Source organism: Macaca fascicularis, chromosome 20 (assembly GCF_037993035.2).
Source record: "Macaca fascicularis isolate 582-1 chromosome 20, T2T-MFA8v1.1".
In the NCBI taxonomy this organism is placed as follows: Eukaryota; Metazoa; Chordata; class Mammalia; order Primates; family Cercopithecidae; genus Macaca; species Macaca fascicularis.
The window spans coordinates 26,906,970-26,925,280 of record NC_088394.1 but is presented as its reverse complement, the minus strand read 5'-3'; the positions used below and the strand labels follow the sequence as shown (position 1 = coordinate 26,925,280).

Below are 18,311 nucleotides of genomic sequence, written 5' to 3'. Positions count from 1 at the left end.
TTCATGGAAAGGACAAGCACAGCTATGGTGTGGACTTCAGGACATGTTTGATCCAGAGTCACTGAGGTCAGAAGGGCTGAGTTCTCTTCCTCTGTGTAGTCATCTGAGCTCGGCACCCTCCACATGTTTACTTTGTTGCTGGGCTGGCTTCCCTGTTGGGGAGAGCTCTTCCTAAGGCTGGGTAAATCCTCCTTCCCTTGTAGGAGAGAAAGGGCTTGTTCTCCAATACTGACTAGAGTCCCAAACTTCCCTCTGGTGGGCTTAGGTCATGTTCTCTCTCCTTAATCTTTGCCACAGCTGGGGGAATGTCATGAGCTTATTCCCTTAGCTTGACCGAGCCCACCTCTGGAGCTAAGAATGAGTCAAAACCTCTCAAATGGTGAGTGGATGGAATAGATGCTGTGTGAGCTACCACAAATTCTGCTTCAGGCACAGCTGGATCCAGGAGACCAGATTTCATCTGGAACCCAGTCATGCCCTCTCCTTATCTTGTCTCTCTCTTGTCTCTCTTCCCTTTGAATTAGTGTTGGCTTCATTCTCAAACAGCTTTTCCCCCAATGCTAGCAAAGATGCTAGCAAAGATGATCGCAACGCACAGACCAGGCTTCCTTTTTTTTTTTTGGACAGAGTCTCTGCTCTGTCACCCAGGCTGGAGTGGCAGACTTCCATCTTAAAAATGTAGCAATACCAGCAAGAGATGGGGTTTCTTTCCCATATTTCCAGCTAAAATCCTGGTTATGACTTTCATTGGCTTAGCTTAAGTCATGTGACTAAACCTGAACCAATGATTTAGACTCTGGGGGAGACTGGAATGACCTGAGTCACATGGTCCAGAGAGTGGCATTAGCTTCACCCAAACCCTTGGACAGAAAGAGAAGGAGGTGAAGTCTCTTCAGGCTGGAAAGACAGAGACCACAATTATCCACTACACAGGGCATCCAGGTCTGGGGCTGGTAGTTGGAGAGCATTTATCCGTTCAGTCATTTAATACATATTCACTGAGTACATCCTCTAGGACTGCTGTTCTTCTCGGTGATGGGGATGCCGCAGTGCTGAGACAGCGTTGCAACAGGGATTGAGAGGTGTGAACCAGCCGTATCTGAACTGTGCTGTGATGTAGATGTGTGTGGCGAGGGGAGTTCACAGGCAGCTGCGGGAGCACAGAGGAAGGGCATTGACTGACACAGCTTTGGGTGGGGCGGGTCTCCAGGAAGAATTTCAAAGGCAAAACAGGAGAGAATCGCTTGCCAGGCAGAGGGCGTAGCAGGTCCAAGGACCTGGAGGTGAGAGAGCATCTCAGCATGGAGCAGGAGGGACTATGATTATAATTTTTAAAAGATCCTATTCCAGTTCAGTGATCACCCCAACTCCATCTCCACTCTCTGCTCAACTCCATCCTTTTAAAACCAAAAGCATTTGCCTTGAAGGGACCTTGGCCCATGAACCCTGGCCCCAATCCCTTTAAGTAGAACAATCCCAGGGAAGCCAGATGAGGCTCTGACCTCCCTTTACCCAACCTTTCCTCCTGCAACTGTTCCTCCCTGAGACCTTGACCTTGGAAGTTCATCTCCTTGAGCTAGAGAAGGGCACAAAGGAAGGGAACGAACATTGGTGAGTGTTGACCATGTGTGTAATAATTTCTTAGATTTACTGAGCGCTGATGTGCTGCGAATCAGGTAGGTATTTCATGGAGGCACAGGGAACTTAAGTAACCTGCCCGAGGTCATCCAGCTGTGAAGGGTAGGGCTGGGATTCAAACCCAGGCAGTCGGGCTCCACAGCCATACTGGAAGCCTCTCTGAGAAGATGGGTGATAATAAGAGAGTTCATTGATGTGCTTTCCATCATGTTCCACACATGGTGTGTGCTTAGTCAACACCAGCTCTTATATTGCTGCTCCTGGTATGAAATTTAACACATGCAATATCATGCTAGTGATATGAAATTTAACATGAGCAATATCATGCTACTGATATGAAGTTTAGCACATGCAGTAACCTCGTGTTGCATATGCAGATGCTGAGAGTCAGAAAGGTTGAATCACTTGCCCTGGTGGGAACCGGTTCCTGCCCCTCAGTCCCCCTTTCCAGAAGGCCCTGGCTCTCTCCCCTTGTGCTCAGTGTCTCAAGTCAAGCCTGCTGGTGTCAGCCAGAGGAACACTCTTTCCCTGGAAGAAAGGGCCTTCTGCCCTGCTCCTCTGCTCCTTCCTTAGGGGCTGGCCTCCCAAGGGGCACCAAATTCTCATTGGACTTATTAAAGGCCAAGGCCCCGTGTGCAGCCCCTTTTAGGGTGGATCCATTTCTCCCTGTCACTGAGACCTGTGAGATGGATCAGCCCATTTTTTCGTCCCTCACATCTGGGGCCTCACCAGGGCTGCAGCATATCATCTCTCTTGTTTAATATGTGTGAGGCCGTTTGTCAAAATTCTGGCCTGGGAGCCTCCCGTGCTCCCTCCCCTGGTACTGGAGAGGAGAACAGCTCCAAGAAGAGATGGCACGGGCCTCTGTCTTCCTGCCCAGCAGGGAAGAACAAGCTGCAGGGGCTCTGGAAGCTGGAGGGGTTTTGAGGTGCTCAAAGCCTGTTGAGTGCCAGCTTCTTAGAGGGACACCTTTGTAAGAAGTAGGCCGGGCGCGGTGGCTCACGCCTGTAATCCCAGCACTTTGGGAGGCCGAGACGGGCGGATCACGAGGTCAGGAGATCAAGATCATCCTGGCTAACACAGTGAAACCCTGTCTCTACTAAAAATACAAAAAAAAAAAAAAAAAAAAAAAAATTAGCCGGGCGCAGTGGCAGGCGCCTGTAGTCCCAGCTACTCGGGAGGCTGAGGCAGGAGAATGGTGTGAACCTGGAGGGTGGAACTTGCAGTGAGTGGAGATCGTGCCACTGCACTCCAGCCTAAGGGACAGAGCGGCACTCCGTCTCAAAAAAAAAAAAAAAAAAGAAGTAGAAAGTCCCCATAGTTAAGAGTCTGACAGCCTGGGGTTCAAATCTCACCCCGATGCACACCGCTGGGCCACCGTGGCAGCATAGAGGGGCGGTCGACAGTGTGGCCCCTGGAATCAGACAGTTTGGGTTTAGATCCTGCCTCTGCCCCTCATCAGCTGTGGACCTTGGCCAAGTCACTTACTTCCTCTGCACCTCTGTGTCTGGTGGAAAATTTGGGCTGGAAAATGGGACAGCCCGAATTTCCACCTCATGGGGGTCTCTTGAGTTGTGTTCATTTCTCTATTGAGGTGTATACATCACCCCCAAATCTAGTAAAAATGAGTTATTATGTAGTAGTAATAGTAACTAGTAAAAATGCGTTGTTATTTGTTCGTACGTTTGGTGGTGGACAGGGCTCAGTCGGGCGGTGCTTGCTGGGGTCTTCCCTGAAGCTTCAGTTGGATGTCGGCTGAAGCTGAGGTCATCTGGGTATGGCTGGGGTAGACCTCCAAGGTGGCACCTCATGACGCTGGCAGCTGGTGCCAGCTGGCGGTGGCTGGTGGCCGGAGGGGCTTCACACAGTGTGGAGGCTGGGTACCTGGAGAGACTATCTCAAGAGTGAGTGTTCCAGGAGACCCAGGTAGAAGCCATGGGATCTGCATGAGCCAACCTCAGAAGTCACACAGTGTCACTCCTGCTGCATTCTGTTGGTTAAGAGCAAGTGACAGGGCCAACTTCAAGGGGAGGTGTGAACCATGGGAGGTGTGGCTCCCTGGAGGCCAGCTTTGGAGACAGTAACCAACACGAGGAGCAAGTGAATCAACGCATGTGGAGCACTCAACCCAGTGTGCTCGGTGAGCACAAGTCCTCCTGCCCACTCCTCCTTTTGGCGCCATGTCTCAGCTCTCTCTACCCGTGACAATGTCAGGTCAGGACCCTGATGGGCGCCCAAGCAGCTGCTTGGCTTAAGGGGGCAGGGACCAAGTGGATCAGATTAAGGTTGGGGCCGGGCAAAGTGGCTCACCTGTAATCCCAGCACCTTGGGAGGCCAAGGTGGAAGAGGGGCCGGGCAAAGTAGTTCACCTGTAATTCCACACCTTGGGAGGCCAAGGTGGGAGAATCACCAGAGGCCAGGAATTCAAGACCAGCCTGGGCAACATAGCCAGACCCAATCTCTAAAAAAATAAAAAATAAAAAAAATTAGCTGGATGTGGTGGTGCGCACCTCTAGTCCCGGCTACTCAGGAGGGTAAAGTGAGAGGGACACTCAAGCCCAGGAGGTTGAGGCTGCAGTGACCTGTGTTCGTGCCACTGCACTCCAGTCTGGGCTGGAGGCTCTACCTCAAAAAAGAAAAAGGAAAAAAAAAAGATTAAGGTTACGACACCTACTTTGTGCTGTGCACTGAGAGGCACTTTACAAGCCCTGAGCTGCCTGTCACTGATCCCCAGGAGAGGGGCTGCCATCCTCCTTCAGGGACCAAGACACAGCTTGAAAGCCACACAATTAGCCTTGGATGCTGTGAACTGCGCACAGCCGGGGCTGAACCCAGCCTGCAGATGTTGTCTTTGGCCTGCCATCGTGTCTTATAAAAGTTTGGATTTGTTTCTAACATCTAAAATGGTCAAACTTCTACATAAAAGTCCAGGTTTCTGGTTCGTGATCATTGGAAGATCTGTTCCTGCCTAACCAGCATTGCCACCAGGCAGCCTGCAGATAAGGCTGAGAATGGCTGAACCTTTAGATAGGCGTCTGGTTTCCAGCTCACCCCAGTCCCCACTGCGCCCTATTGCCTTACATTTATTTACCCATGCTTCCTCACTTAGTCATCATCTGCCTGACCTTGCAGGAATTTGAGTCTGTGGCCCCTGCTTGGAATGTCAGCTTTCCTGGTGACCGCAGGAGTGTGGAAAGCTAGCCCTGCACTTTCTGCTTCTGTTTTGCATTTGATCAACCTGGAGAGGAATGGGAAAAGGTCTCCTCCTACTACTGCTGCACACACAGTGAAATCTTATCTCAAGCATTCACTCTGCAGACTGAGGGTAGTGGGACATCGTGGTGTGGAAGATTATAAGAGCTGGAGGGCCCAGAGAAGTTCAGCAATTTGGCCCATGTCACACAGCAAGAGAGCAGCAAGTTGGGCCAGATCTAGGGAAGGTTCTCACTCCTGTGCTAGTGGCCCCTTTCTGCTTCTGGGGCCCTGTCCCTGTGGAATACAGGCCTCACTGCTGTCCCTCCCTCCTTTCTAGTCTCCATGAATATGTGGACACAGCAGACCAACCTCTTTCCTCTCTGGGGACCCCAGGCGGCGCCCCCTCTATGCAGGGGTTAGCTGGTATTCCAGCAGGCCGATCCCTTAAAGGGTTGAGTCTGCTGCTGTGACCCTACCAGAGCCTGGGCCCCAAAGACAACTGGAGGGGTGTGTGTGCTGATGTCACTGCTGAGAGGCTGTGTGATCGGCAGGAAGTTTGCCCTTCCTCATCCACCCGAGGCAGGTGGCTGTGGTCTGCTTTATTCTAAGACCAGGGTTGGGGAAAAGGATGTGGTTGCCCAAGGGTGCCCTGTGGGCCACGGAGGGAACAGCTGGGCCCTCAGAGCCTGCCACTATCCAGCTCCTAGTCCCATCAGCTCTTGGACCCTGAGAGTGGCCTGGATTATGCATCTGTGCCCAGCCCTGCCCCACATGGTGAATCTGTAGCCCTCTGGTCTGCAGGCAGCCAGGGCAGCCTTCCTTAGTGACCCGTTACGACCTCCCCACTGGGTAGGGCCTGGAGTAGGTTGCAAAGTGGTGTCCATGTGTCTCTAAATCTGCTCCCCCTGTGTCCCTCTGCCCCTGACGCTCCCAGGGGATGAAGAATTGACAACCCCTGTCACCGCCCTCCCCTTTTCTCCCTATGGTGTCCAATCTGCTCTTGGCTCCGGAAACCAGGCCAATCACCCACGCACCTCCCTGTGCCAGTTCAGAAGTGCAAGCTGCTAAAACCAGCAGGTGTTCCGGCCCCAAAGTTTTCAAACTGTGTATTTGGTGGGCGCGTTGGGGCCCTGGGGGGTGAGAGGAAGAGGGAGATGAAGGCTCATGGATATAGCCTCTCACCCACGCTAAAACCAGAGCTATGTTTTCATATCTGTCTTTTTCTGTCTGTTTTTATTTTATCTGTGTTTATCCATTCATTCCACAAGTATTTACTGAGCACCTACTATGTGCCAGGCACCATTCTAGGTACTAACGGACAGTAGTGAAGTGAACAAGGATAGTAATGAAGTGAACAAGGCTCCCATTTTCATGAAGCTGGCATTCTGGGATAGAAGAGGATATAATCTTAAAAAACAAACACTAAGGATTCCAATTCTGAGAAGACAGAGTAGACATGCTTCTCCCTATTCCTCCTGCTCAATGCAGCTAAAATCATTGGACCTAAAGATAAAACAGACATCAGAAGACTCCGAAAGGTGGGAAGAAGACAGTAGGCTGGTTAGGGCCCAAGAAACAACACATTGCTGAGTCCTTTTCGTGTTATATAGCCCAGATTTGGAGCTGAAGAAGTCAGCAATTCAGAAATGCCAAAAGGACAGGATTAAAAAAATGCCCAACTGAAGTCTGCTTTCTCTAGGCAAAGGACCAAGAAAGGGTCAGCCCAATGAGACAGAAAACATTTAACAATAACTTCACTACTCCAGTCACACATTACAGAAAAGAAAAAACTGGCTTCACCCACACTCATGCCGGCAAGGGAATGGGGTGCTTAGATTTTGGTGACAATCGCCAGGTAGACTTCCATCTCTGCTGGGCAGTAACAAGGTGCCCCTCTTTCTCCCTGCAGGGATTGTGTCAGAGGGGAACTGGTGGAGAGTCAGGATTTTTGCCACTGCCTTGCGGTAGTAAGAACATCTCCCTCCCCATGGTGTCAGTGATGTGTGGGGAGCAGTGATGAGGCCCCCGGGCCCCTCCCAGCCAGGTATCAGCAGAGGCCTAATGGGGAGTCTGAACTCCCATCCCCACCCTCACCTGGTAAGAACCAGGAACCATCTTCATCTTGAATGTCAGTGGTGGCTGATATGATTAGGCTTTGTGTCCCCACCCAAATCTCACCTTGAATTGTAATCCCCGTAATCTCCATGTGTGAAGGGAGAGACCAGGTGGAGGTAACTGGGTCATGGGGGTGGTTTCCCCATGCTGTTTTTGTGATAGTGAGTTCTCATGAGATCTGCTGGTTTTATAACGGGCTCTTCTGCCTTTACTTGGCACTTCTCCTTCGTATGTAGCTTTGTGAAGAAGGTGCCTGCTTCCTCTTCGCCTTCCGCCATGATTATAAGTTTCCTGAGGCCTCCTCAGCCATGCTGAACTGAGTCAGTTAAACCTTTCTACTTTATAAATTACACGGATTAATACACTCGCCCAGTGGGAAACCTAGGCTTCTACCCCTACCTGGAAGTAACTGGGCAGAGCCTCCACCTCGCCAAAGCCACCTTGCCGGAATGATGTGAAAGGAAGCCAGTTAGAGCAGATGGTTTAAACAAGATCCAGAGTCTCAAAACATACCCCAAATGTCAAGGTTGCAATTAAAATCATGTACCATGCCAAGAACCAGCAAGATCTCAACTTGAACGAAAAAAGATAATCAATAGATCCCAATGCTGAAATGACAGAAACGTTAGAAATCATCATAAAAATGCTTCAACAAGTAGTTGCAAAAACCCTTGGAAAAACAGAAAGTCTCAGGAAAGAAGTAGAAGATAGAAAGAAGGACCAAATGGCAATTTTAAAACTAAAAAATTCAGTAACCAAAATACAAAGCTCAATGGTGGGGCTCAACAGCAGAATGGAAGGGATGAAGGAAAGAATCAATGAACTTGAAGACAGGACAATAGAAATTATTTAATTTGAACAACAGAGAGAATATAACTTTTAAAAAAATGTACAGAGCCTTAAGGACCTCTAGAACTATAACCAAAAGTGTAACATTGGAGTCCCAGAAGAAAAGGAGAAAGAGGGCGAGACTGGACAAAGTACTGAAAGAAATAATGGTTGAAAACTTCCCAAATCCCGTAAAAGACATAAACCTTCAGAATCAAAAGCTGAATGAATCTCTAAAATAGTATACATTCAAAGAAATCCATACCAAGACACATCACAGTCAAACTTGAAAAAAAACTAAAGTTAAAAACAAAAAACAAAACACAGTGAGAGAATAACATCCTCCCTAACTACAGAGAACAAAATTCAAGCAACAGTGGATTTTGCATCAGAAACAATGGAGGCTAGAAGGAAATGGCACAACATTTTCAAAGAAAAAGAAAATGAAAATGCTGAAAGAAATGAACTATCAACTTAAAATTCTATATGCGGCAAAAATATACTTCAGAAATGAAGGGGAAATCACAACATCCTCAGATGAAGAAAAACTAAGAAATTTTGTTGCCGGCAGACCTACCCTAAAGGAAAGGCTAAAGGAAGTTCTCTAAACAAAATGGAAATTTGAAAAAGGGAAGTTTTGAATATAAGAAAGAATGAATGAAAAATGGACAGAGAAACTTTACTTCTTCTTTTTCTCCTTTTGAGTTTTCTAAATTATGTTTGATGGTTGAAGCAGAAATCATAATATAGTCTGATGTGATTCTAAATGTATACAGTGGAAATATTTAAGACAATTATGTTATAAATGAAGGAAGGTAAAGGGTCACAAAAGGAGCCAAGCTTTCTATGCTTTACTCCAATGTTGACACCAGCAGACTGTGGTTAGTTATGTATATGTAATGTAAGACCCAGAGCAACCACTAAAAAAGCTATATACAGAGATACACTCAAAATCACTATAGATAAATCAAAAATTGTTTGAGAAACCCATGGGAATACAAGAAAAAAAAAGAGAAACAAAAAACAAAACAAGCAGGGAAGAACAAAATTAGTTGGCAGTCTTAAGCCATAATATATCAATAATCACTTTAAATGTAAATGGTTTAAATACACTAATTACAAGCCAGAAATTGGTCAAGTGGATTTAAAACATGTGACCCAAAACTATGTGCTGTCTATAAGAAACTCACTTCAAGTATGATGAGATAGATAGGCTGGAAGTAAAAGGATGAAAATCACCTCTCATGTAAGCATTAATCAAAAGAAAGCAGGACTAGTTATATTAATATTAGATAAAGTAGACTCAGGCAAATAAAATGACCAGAAATAGACATTAAATAATGATAAAAGAGTCAATCCACTAAGAAGGCATTGCAATCCTAAAAGTGTATCCACCAAACAACAGAGCTGAAAATCTGTAAAGGAAAATGTGATGTAGCTGAAAGGAGAAATAGGAAAATTCACAACTATAATTAGATATTTCAATATAGCTTTCTCAACAATTAATAGAACAACCAAATGGAAAATCACCAAAGATATAAAAGAATTCAACATCATCAACCAATAGGATCTAATTGAGAAATGTTTCAAGTCAAATCAGCTCTCATCCCAAGAACCTAGAAAAAGAAGGGCAAAATAAGCCCAAAGCCAGCAAAAGAAAGATGAGCAAAAATCAATACAATTGAAAACAAAAAGTAATAGAATCAATGAAACAAAAAAGCTGGTTCTTTGACGAGATAAAATTGACAAACCTCTCGCAAGAGTGACAGAGAGAGCAGACAGAGGAGAGACACGAAATGCCAATTCAGGAATGAAACAGAGGATGTTGCTGCAGACTTTGAGGACATCAAAAATATAGTAAGAGCATACTACAAACAACTCTACACACATAACTTTGACAGCCTGGATGAAATAGATCAGTTTTTTTAAAAGCCCAAACTGCCACAACTTACCAAATGCGAAATAAGTAATTTGAATATCCCTGTAACTACTAAGGAAATTGAGTTTATAAATAAAAACTTTCAAAACAGAAATCTCCAGGTCCAGATGGTTTTACTGGAACATTTCACCAAATATTTAAATAAGAATTAGCATGTTTTTTTCAGAAAATAGAAGAAGAGAGAAAACTTTGCAGTTCACTTTATGAAGCTAACATCACTTTGTTATTAAAACCAAAGATAGTGCAAAGAACCACAGACTAATAGACCCCATGAATATAGATACAAAATCCTTAGCAAAACAATAGCACATGGAAGTCAGCAATATATAAAAATAATTATACATCATGATAAGGGGTTTATCCTAGGGATTATGACTGCTTCAATATTTGCAAAATCATTCACCATATTAACAAGCTAAAGAAGAAAAAATCACATGACCATGTCAATGAATACAGAAAAAGCGTTTGACACAATTCAACATTGATTCATACTTTTAAAAAAACTCTCCGAAAATTCAGAATAAAGGGGAACTTCCTCAACTTGATAAAGACCATCTATAAAGCATCTGCAGTTAACATCATACTTAATGTTGAAATACTATTTTCTCTCTAAGATTGGGAACACCACTATTATTCAACATAGTGCTGGAAGTTCTAACTAGAAATAAGACATAAAAGACATGCAAGACATAAGACATGAAAAGAAAATAAAAGGTATACAGATTGTAATAGAAATAAACTATACCTATTTGCAGATGTCATAATTATCTGTGTAGACAAATCCAAGGGATCTACCAAAAAAAAGCCTAGACTTAATAAATAAGTTTAGTGCTCTCTTAGGATAGAAGATAAAAATACAAAATCAATTGTATTTTTATAAACTAGCAATGAACATTTGGACAACAAAATTAAAAATATATATCATTTATACTAAAAAAGCAAAATACTTAGGCATAAATGTAACAAAACACTTACAGGACTTGTACACTGAAAACTGTAAACCGTAGAAAAATACCAAAGAAAGAAATCAAAGAAGATCTAAATAAATGGGTAGATATACTATGTTCATGGATCAGAACACACAATATATAGTGAATACATCAAATTTCTTGTAGATATAGAGAAAAGTATTCTAAAATATATATGGAAAGGCAAAGGAATTAGAATTTCTAAAACAATTTTGATAAAGAAGAATAAGGCAGAATGAATTAGAGTACTCAATTTCAAAACTTACTGTATAGCTACAATAATCCAGGCTGTGTGATATTAGTGGAAGGATAGGCACATAGATCAATGAAAAAAAAATAGAGAACTCAGAAATAGACCAATACAGATACGCCCAACTAATTTTTGACAAAGGCACAAATCAGTTCACTGTGTGGGTGTGTGGTGGTGGGGCGGGGAGGTGGGGTGGACAGGGAATGGCCTTTTCAACAAATAGTGCTGGAGCTATTGGACATTCACTAGCAAAGATAAACAATCAGCCTTACTTTAAACTGCACACCACTTGCAAAAATTAATTTAAAATGGATCACAGATTTAAGTATAAAATGTAAAACTGTAAAACCTTTAGAAAAATAAGAGAAAATCTTTGGAATCTAGGGCTAGGCAAAAAGTTCTTATATTTGATATCGAACACATAAAAGGAAAAATGGATTAATTGTAATTCATCAAAACTAAATACTTTTGGTCCACAAAAGACCCTATTAAGAGGTTTAAGAGAAAGCTATAGCCTGAGAGAATATATTTGTAAACCACATTTCTGACAAAGAACTAATATCTAGGATATATAAAGACCTCTGAAAACTCAGTAGGAAACAACAGAACAATCCAATTAGAAAGTGGGCAAAAAACACCAATAGACATTTTGCCAAAGAGGATATACAGATAGCAAATAAACAAACGAAAAGTTGTTCAACCCTATTAGCTGTTAGGGAAGTTCAAATTAAAGCCACAATGAGATATTATTACACGTCTATCAGAATAGCTAAAATAAAAAATAGTGACACCACCAAATTCTGGTGAGGATGTGGAGAAACTCATACATTGCTGGCAGGAATACTGTATTTAGCAATATAAAGGAACAAACTACTGATGCACACAATAACTTGGATGATTCTCCAGATAATTATGTTGGGTGAAAAAAAGCCAATCCCATACATACTCCTGTATGATTTTATTTATGTAAAATGTTTGAAGAGGTAAAATTATTGAAATGAAGAACTGGTGGCTGACAGGATTTGTGGGAGGTCAGGCAGGAAGTGGCCGTAGCTATAAATGGCACAGAAGAGATCCTTGGTCTGTATTTTGACTGTATCAATGTCAATATCCTGCTTGTGATATTGTAATATTGTATTACACTAGTTTTGCAAGAGTTTACCATTGGGGAAAACTGGCTAAAGGGTACATGGGTTCTCTCTATATATAATTTCCTACAGCTGTTTGTGAATCTGTAATTATCTCAAAAGGAAAAATTTAAAAACAAGAGTAAACAAATGAAAGGAAAAAAGATAAAGAGAATTACAGGGTGTAATGAGGGCTGTGATGAAACTAAACAGGGGCATGTGATACAGAGTGATGGAGAGGGGGCTTCTTAGAGATAGTAGACAGAAAATGCCCACTAAGGAAGGGGTGACATTCACAGGTGAGAAGGGACCAGCTGGGCAAAGAGCCTGGGAAAGTCCAGGGATTCCAGAGGGAGGGAAGGCAATGGGGGAGGTAGGGCAGAGAATGAGCTTTGGGTTTTTGAGGAGTGGAAAAGAGACCATAGGGCTGGGATGCAGAAAGCCTGAGGAATCAAGCTCTGGACGACATGTTATTTGAAAAAAGATCTTGCATGTAAAGTAGATGGAAAGGCGGGGATGTAGGCTTTTCTTCTAGCTCAGTCTGACTTTGCACCTGTCCACCCATTGACTGTCTGGCTCTGCTCCACCCCATATCATTGTTTCTGGGGCCCCTGGGCTCTAGCAAACCCCCTCCCTCCCCAGGGAAGCTCCCTCCACACACTCAGTCATTGGACTCCACCACTCCTGAAAGGTATTTTTGCTCAAGCCTTTAGTTTGAGAATCCCCTGCTCTGTCCCCTGACTGGGACATCAGGGTTGAGTCAGTCTTGGTCACCCTTAAGATCCTTGGCTATAAAGACTCGAAATTCGTGTCAAAACTAACTCATGCAAAAGAAGAGAATTTATAGCAAGTAAACGTATGATAACTTTGGTTCCCAGTGACCAAAACCCAATTCAAACTGGCTTCAGGGTAGAAACAAAAGTCAAGGAAAACAAAATTAAAAAGAAAGGAATTGAGACTTCCATCATTGAAAAGTTCAGGGATAATGGCTTCAGCTCAGGGATCAAGCCCCTTTTCATGGCTCTGCTTTCTTTTGGGTCAACTTCATTCTCAGGCTGGGTGGTGGCAAGAGGGTCCCCAGCAACTCTTGGCTCAAACCTCACCAGCTTAGCACCACAGAAGAAAGATGAGCTTTGTTTCCCAGTAGCTTCAGCCAAGTTCAGGGGTTGAGTCTCATGAACCTGACTTGGGTCACGTGCCCACCCCCAACCAATTACTATGGCCAGAGAACAGCAACATTTTCATTAGCCAGGCTGAGGTCATGTGCTCACATAGAGGTTGGGGTTGGGGCCAGCCCCACACAAACCTAATGGCCTGAGAAGAAGGAAGGAGTGATCCCTTAACAGAACCTCGGAGTGCAGTTACCAAAAGGAAGAATGGCTTATGATCAGGCAACACCAACATACTCCATACTCATGGAATCCAGAAAAAGCCTACTTGTTCATTCTCCAGCCTCGGGTTCTGAGTTTCCACCATGCTAGTATAAATAGACATCCCAGGCTGAAGTAGAATCTTCAGCTTTGTTGCTCAGGAGAGAGTATCAGATTGGACCAGCTTTGGCCAGATGGTCAGCCCTTGACCGGTCATCTATGAATGGTGGGGGTTGGTGAGTAACACACTGGACACTTTGGTGGAAAGGGAAGCTCTTAGAGGGGCCAGGTTGATGCCCTAAAACTGTCTATTACAGACACTCAGGGCTTCTGGAAGATCTACATCAGCTCCTTATCATGAAAGAAACGGGAACTCTTATCAATGGGTTTGGTGTTCAGGGAAACAGATGATCCTTTTGAGGATCTCTTTGAGAAAGGCTGAGTCCTCAGATTTTTTCCTTGCTTTCCTTCTGGGGTGCTCAGGGGCTGTCAAAGGGAAAAGCAGTGGGTGCAGGCAGTGGGCTTCATTGACCATGGGGAATGAAGGGGTGGTGATGATGTTCAGAGGCCAGCTGGGTGGGCTGGCATCGGGGAGGCCTGGAGCTCCCAGGCAATGCAGGGTTGGAACAACAAAACTGAGTCCCTGATTTGGAGGAAACCAGTTACCAAGGCAGAGACTGAGGAACAGGGATCCAGGAACCAGGCCAGATGTAACTGAGGCCAGGCAGGTACCCTACTCCTGGTACTAAATGTTGAATGCATAGTCTTGATGAGAGGAATCAGGCAGGCCATTTCTGGAGCTGGAACTGGGTCAGCTGAGTCTCCTAGCTCTACCCCACCCTTCCTACCTTTCCAACTGTGGATGGGATAAATTCTCCACGTTTGGGCTGGGCTTAGCATGTACATCAAATGAGGGCTGCCAAAAGTCCCAGCTGTAGAGAAAGTTGTGGAGGAGAGAGCCAAGCAGGTCATTCATTATAACCTCATCTCTCAGGGGGAGAGTTTACAAACCAAATCATATGGAATTGGGTAGTGAGGATGTTAATATTAATGATAATAATGACAGCAAGACTTTCTTGAGTGCCTACTATGTGCTGGACACTATTCTAAGATAGTTTTAGTGGATCATCTCCTTTAATCCTTGTAACAACCCTATGAGGTAATGCTATTGTCCATTACAATGACGTGAGGTACTGGGAGCAGTGACACATACCTATAATCCCAGTACTTTGGGAGGCTGAGGCAGGAGGATCACTTGAGCTCAGGAAGTTGAGGCTGCAGTAAGTTATGATCACACCATTGCACTTCAGCCTGGGCAACAGAGTGAATCCCTGTCTTTAAAAAAAAATAGTCATGAGGAATGTGAAACAGAAAGGGTTGGCATCTTTCCCCAGGTCATACATGAACAAAGGTAACTTAACTTTCATAAAAAATGAGTTTTTAGGATGTCCGCCCCCATCTCCTTCTCCATCACCAACTCCAGCTAATCTCCTCATGCATCCTCATTTCTGCTCCCCAAACCTCCCACAGTTTGTGGAACATTCCCTGCTGTCTGATGCCTCCATGCCTTTGTACACACTATTCCTTCTCCTGGAATGTCCTTTCCCCTGACCAACTCTCACTCTTCTTACCAGGCCGAGCATAAGTGTCGCTGTATTTTGGGTAACTTTCCTTGATGCCAGCCCCCTTGGACAGAGTGATTCATGCTCTTCTTGCCTCCCCATAATGAACTCTGTTATAGCTGCATCACAGTGTGCAGATAATTCTCTGTCTCCCAGACTGTGAGTGGGGCAGGGACCAACTCTTACCCTTCTCTATGGCAGCACCTGCTTAGGTACCAGAGGAAAAAGCAGCTGTGCAGGGATGAATGAATGTTTGGTGGGTGTGGAATTTTTCCTGTCCCTCACCCACCCTCACCATGGCATCTCTCTCCTGATCTCTTGGCAGCCTGGCGTGGGGCTCCTTTACCTGCTGCATGGCAGCCTCTGTCACCACGCTCAACTCCTACACCAAGACGGTCATTGAGTTCCGGCACAAGCGCAAGGTCTTTGAGCAGGGCTACCGGGAGGAGCCGACCTTCATAGACCCTGAGGCCATCAAGTACTTCCGGGAGAGGTCAGTGCACAGGGGGTTACCTCTGGCCACCACGGGGACTCTGAAGTCCATGGCCTGGCCTCAGTGGCCACCGGGCCCCAGTCAAAAACTGGAGTGAATGGTATGACAGAGGTTATAGAGGGGGGAGGCGGAAGAAGGTAGAGTTTGGACATCACTATGGCGGAATTTCTGGGATATTTTAATGTTTTATGGATCATGAGGTTGCTTTGGGCTTATGTGATCAAAGCACTAGAAACCCAGAAGGGAACCAAGTTTGAGCATTTACCATTAGGTCCTATGCTTCTTGGAACCATGATAAAGAGATAAAGAAGCTGAACCAAGGTTTCCTTCTTGGGCTCTGTCATGGCATTGAGTGAAAAGAGGACCCAGCTGTGGGACTGGTGATGGCTGCAGGAGGAGGATGGCTTCTCAATGTCAGGAACTACATGTAATCACCCGAGTCTTCAGAGTGCAGCTGGGAATAGAGGAGGTGACAATAAACAGTGGGTGGGTAGATGGATAGATAGATGGCTAGACAGGTGAGTGGGTGGATGGGTAGGTAGATGGATGGCTGGATGAATGGATGGATGAATAGATGAGTGAGTGGATGGATACGTGATGGATGGATGGATGGATGGATAGATGGATGATTGGGTGGATAGGGTGGATAGGTAGGTGAATGGATGGATGGACAAGTGGACAGACGGGTGGATGGATGGATGGATGGATGGATGGATAGATGGATGATTGGGTGGATAGGGTGGATAAGTAGGTGAATGGATGGATGGACAAGTGGACAGACGGGTGGATGGATGGATGGATGGATGGATGGATGGATGGATGGATGAGTGGTGGATGGGTAGGTGGAGGGATGGATGGATAGATGGATGATTGGGTGGATAGGGTGGATAGTAGGTGAATGGATGGATGGACAAGTGGACAGACAGGTGGATAGATGGATGGATGGATGGATGGATGGATGGATGGATGGATGGATGAGTGGTGGATGGGTGGGTGGAGGGATGGATGGATGAGTGGATGAGTGGTGGATGGGTAGGTGGAGGGATGGATGGATGGATGGATGGATGGATGGATTGGTGAGTGGGTGGATGGGTAGATGGATGAATGGTTGGATGAACGGATTGATAAGTAAGAAGGCAGAGGTATAGATGAGTAGCTATGAGTGGAAGGACAGACAGGCAGATGGCTGGCTGGATGAATTTCAGGAGTTCAGAAGCTGGAGATATCCTTAGGCAGAACTCCTCCCAGACACCTTCTTCTGATGAAGCCACTCAGAGAGAGCATCAGCAGCCTGAAACCTGAAATTTCTGAGCCCTCCCTCCAGGGGGTGAGTTCATTGTTACTGCTGTATCCACCTCACTCTGTACTGCTCTCCTGGCTTCACCCAGAACTGCTCCTATGGGCCAGCTACCACTGCCACTCTCCAACCTAGTGCCAATCTACACCGTGCTAGCTGCTCCAGTCTCTTCTGGGCTGTCAGGGGCTGCTGCCCTCTTTAGCTCAGCCCACATCCCTAGAGCTGCTGTGCCTGTGTTTGTGGCAGGCCTTGAAGAATCACAGCCTATGTTACTCTTTCTGAGCTCTGTCCGTCTCCCAGGCCTATCCCAATCAGTAGCAGTATCTAGAGGTACCCACGAATGGCCAATCTAGCCTGGGGTCCCTATGCTCTCAGTCTCTCCTCTTGAGAGAGGGGATGTAGAACAGCAACCCTAAGTCAGAGTCAACCATCATAACTGCCATTTATGGAGCACATGTTGTGTGTCAGGCCCTGTGCCTAGGCATTTCATTTCATCCTTAAGACTTCACTATGCAGTTAGGCCTATTAGCCCCATTTTACAGATGAGGAAAACTGAGGCTTAGAGAAGTTAAGACACTTATGTAAGGTTGCACAGTGATGGAGGGGGAGTTGGGGCCCAGGTCTGCGTGCCTATTTCCTAGAATGAAGAAAATCAGAGCTGGCAGTGCCTCAGAATCAGGCTACCCAGATGCAAGAGGCAGCCCCAGGATTCAACTCAAGCAGCTGCTCGAGCCCATGCAGGTGCTGTTATGCCCTGGACAGATCTGCTCAGTACTTGCAGTTCATGCGCAGGTTGGGGGCTTCTCACAAGTCCATGTGACTCTCAGCCTGAGGACCCTCTCTGATCCCAGAATCTGCTTTGCCCAACACGTGGGGCTTACTGGAATGCCCAGGAGACTGATGCTGTCAGGAGTTGCTGGGTGTTGAGGGATAAAGACCCACTTTCCCACCCTTGGTTGCAAAACAGCCTGGGGCATGCTTTGCCGTGGGACTGGTCTCCAGGTGCCCTTAGCAGGGATCAGCCTTTATCACATCCTCTACTGGCTCCGTCCCTTCCGTGTCGCACTTACCCTCTTCCCTACCCATTGTTCCTGGGACCACCTCCCCTCAAGAAAACTACCTGTACCCAAATCCTTATCACAGGGTCTGCTTCCGGGGGAGCTGAAGGAGAAGGGCATTAATGCCTTTCGGTGGCAGGGAAGGCATCACTGCACATCCTTAGCACTCAGCAGAGGAGGAGGAAAGGGACAGGAGGCTGCAGGGTGGGGCAGCATTGAGGAGCTGGACTCCCTGTGGGGCACTTGGGAGGGCTTCAGTCAGCAGAGAAGCATGGCAGCCCATGGGGTGGGGAGGCCCACACAGGTACTCTGTTACAAGCCCCTCTCTCAGCCTGCCACTGTGTCTTTCCCCAGCCACATCGGCCTCATCCCTCAGGCACTCCAAGTGCATCCCCACCTTGGGACCTTTCT

At 45.9% G+C, this 18,311-nt stretch overlaps 1 protein-coding gene across 6 annotated transcripts in view; it reads left to right on the top strand.

Annotated features, from left to right (window-relative positions):
* The window catches only part of GSG1L (GSG1 like), a 274,733-nt gene that overhangs the window by 218,212 nt on the left and 38,210 nt on the right, over positions 1 to 18,311 (top strand). For 4 of the 6 annotated variants that reach the window (XM_045383081.3, XM_045383082.3, XM_045383080.3 and 1 more), the window contains one exon: positions 15,378 to 15,545. The exons of the other annotated variants lie outside the window; for them this stretch is intronic. In XM_045383081.3, coding sequence (XP_045239016.1) covers positions 15,378 to 15,545 — 168 coding nt within the window. The remainder of the gene's footprint in view (positions 1 to 15,377; positions 15,546 to 18,311) is intronic. 6 annotated transcript variants of the gene reach the window in all.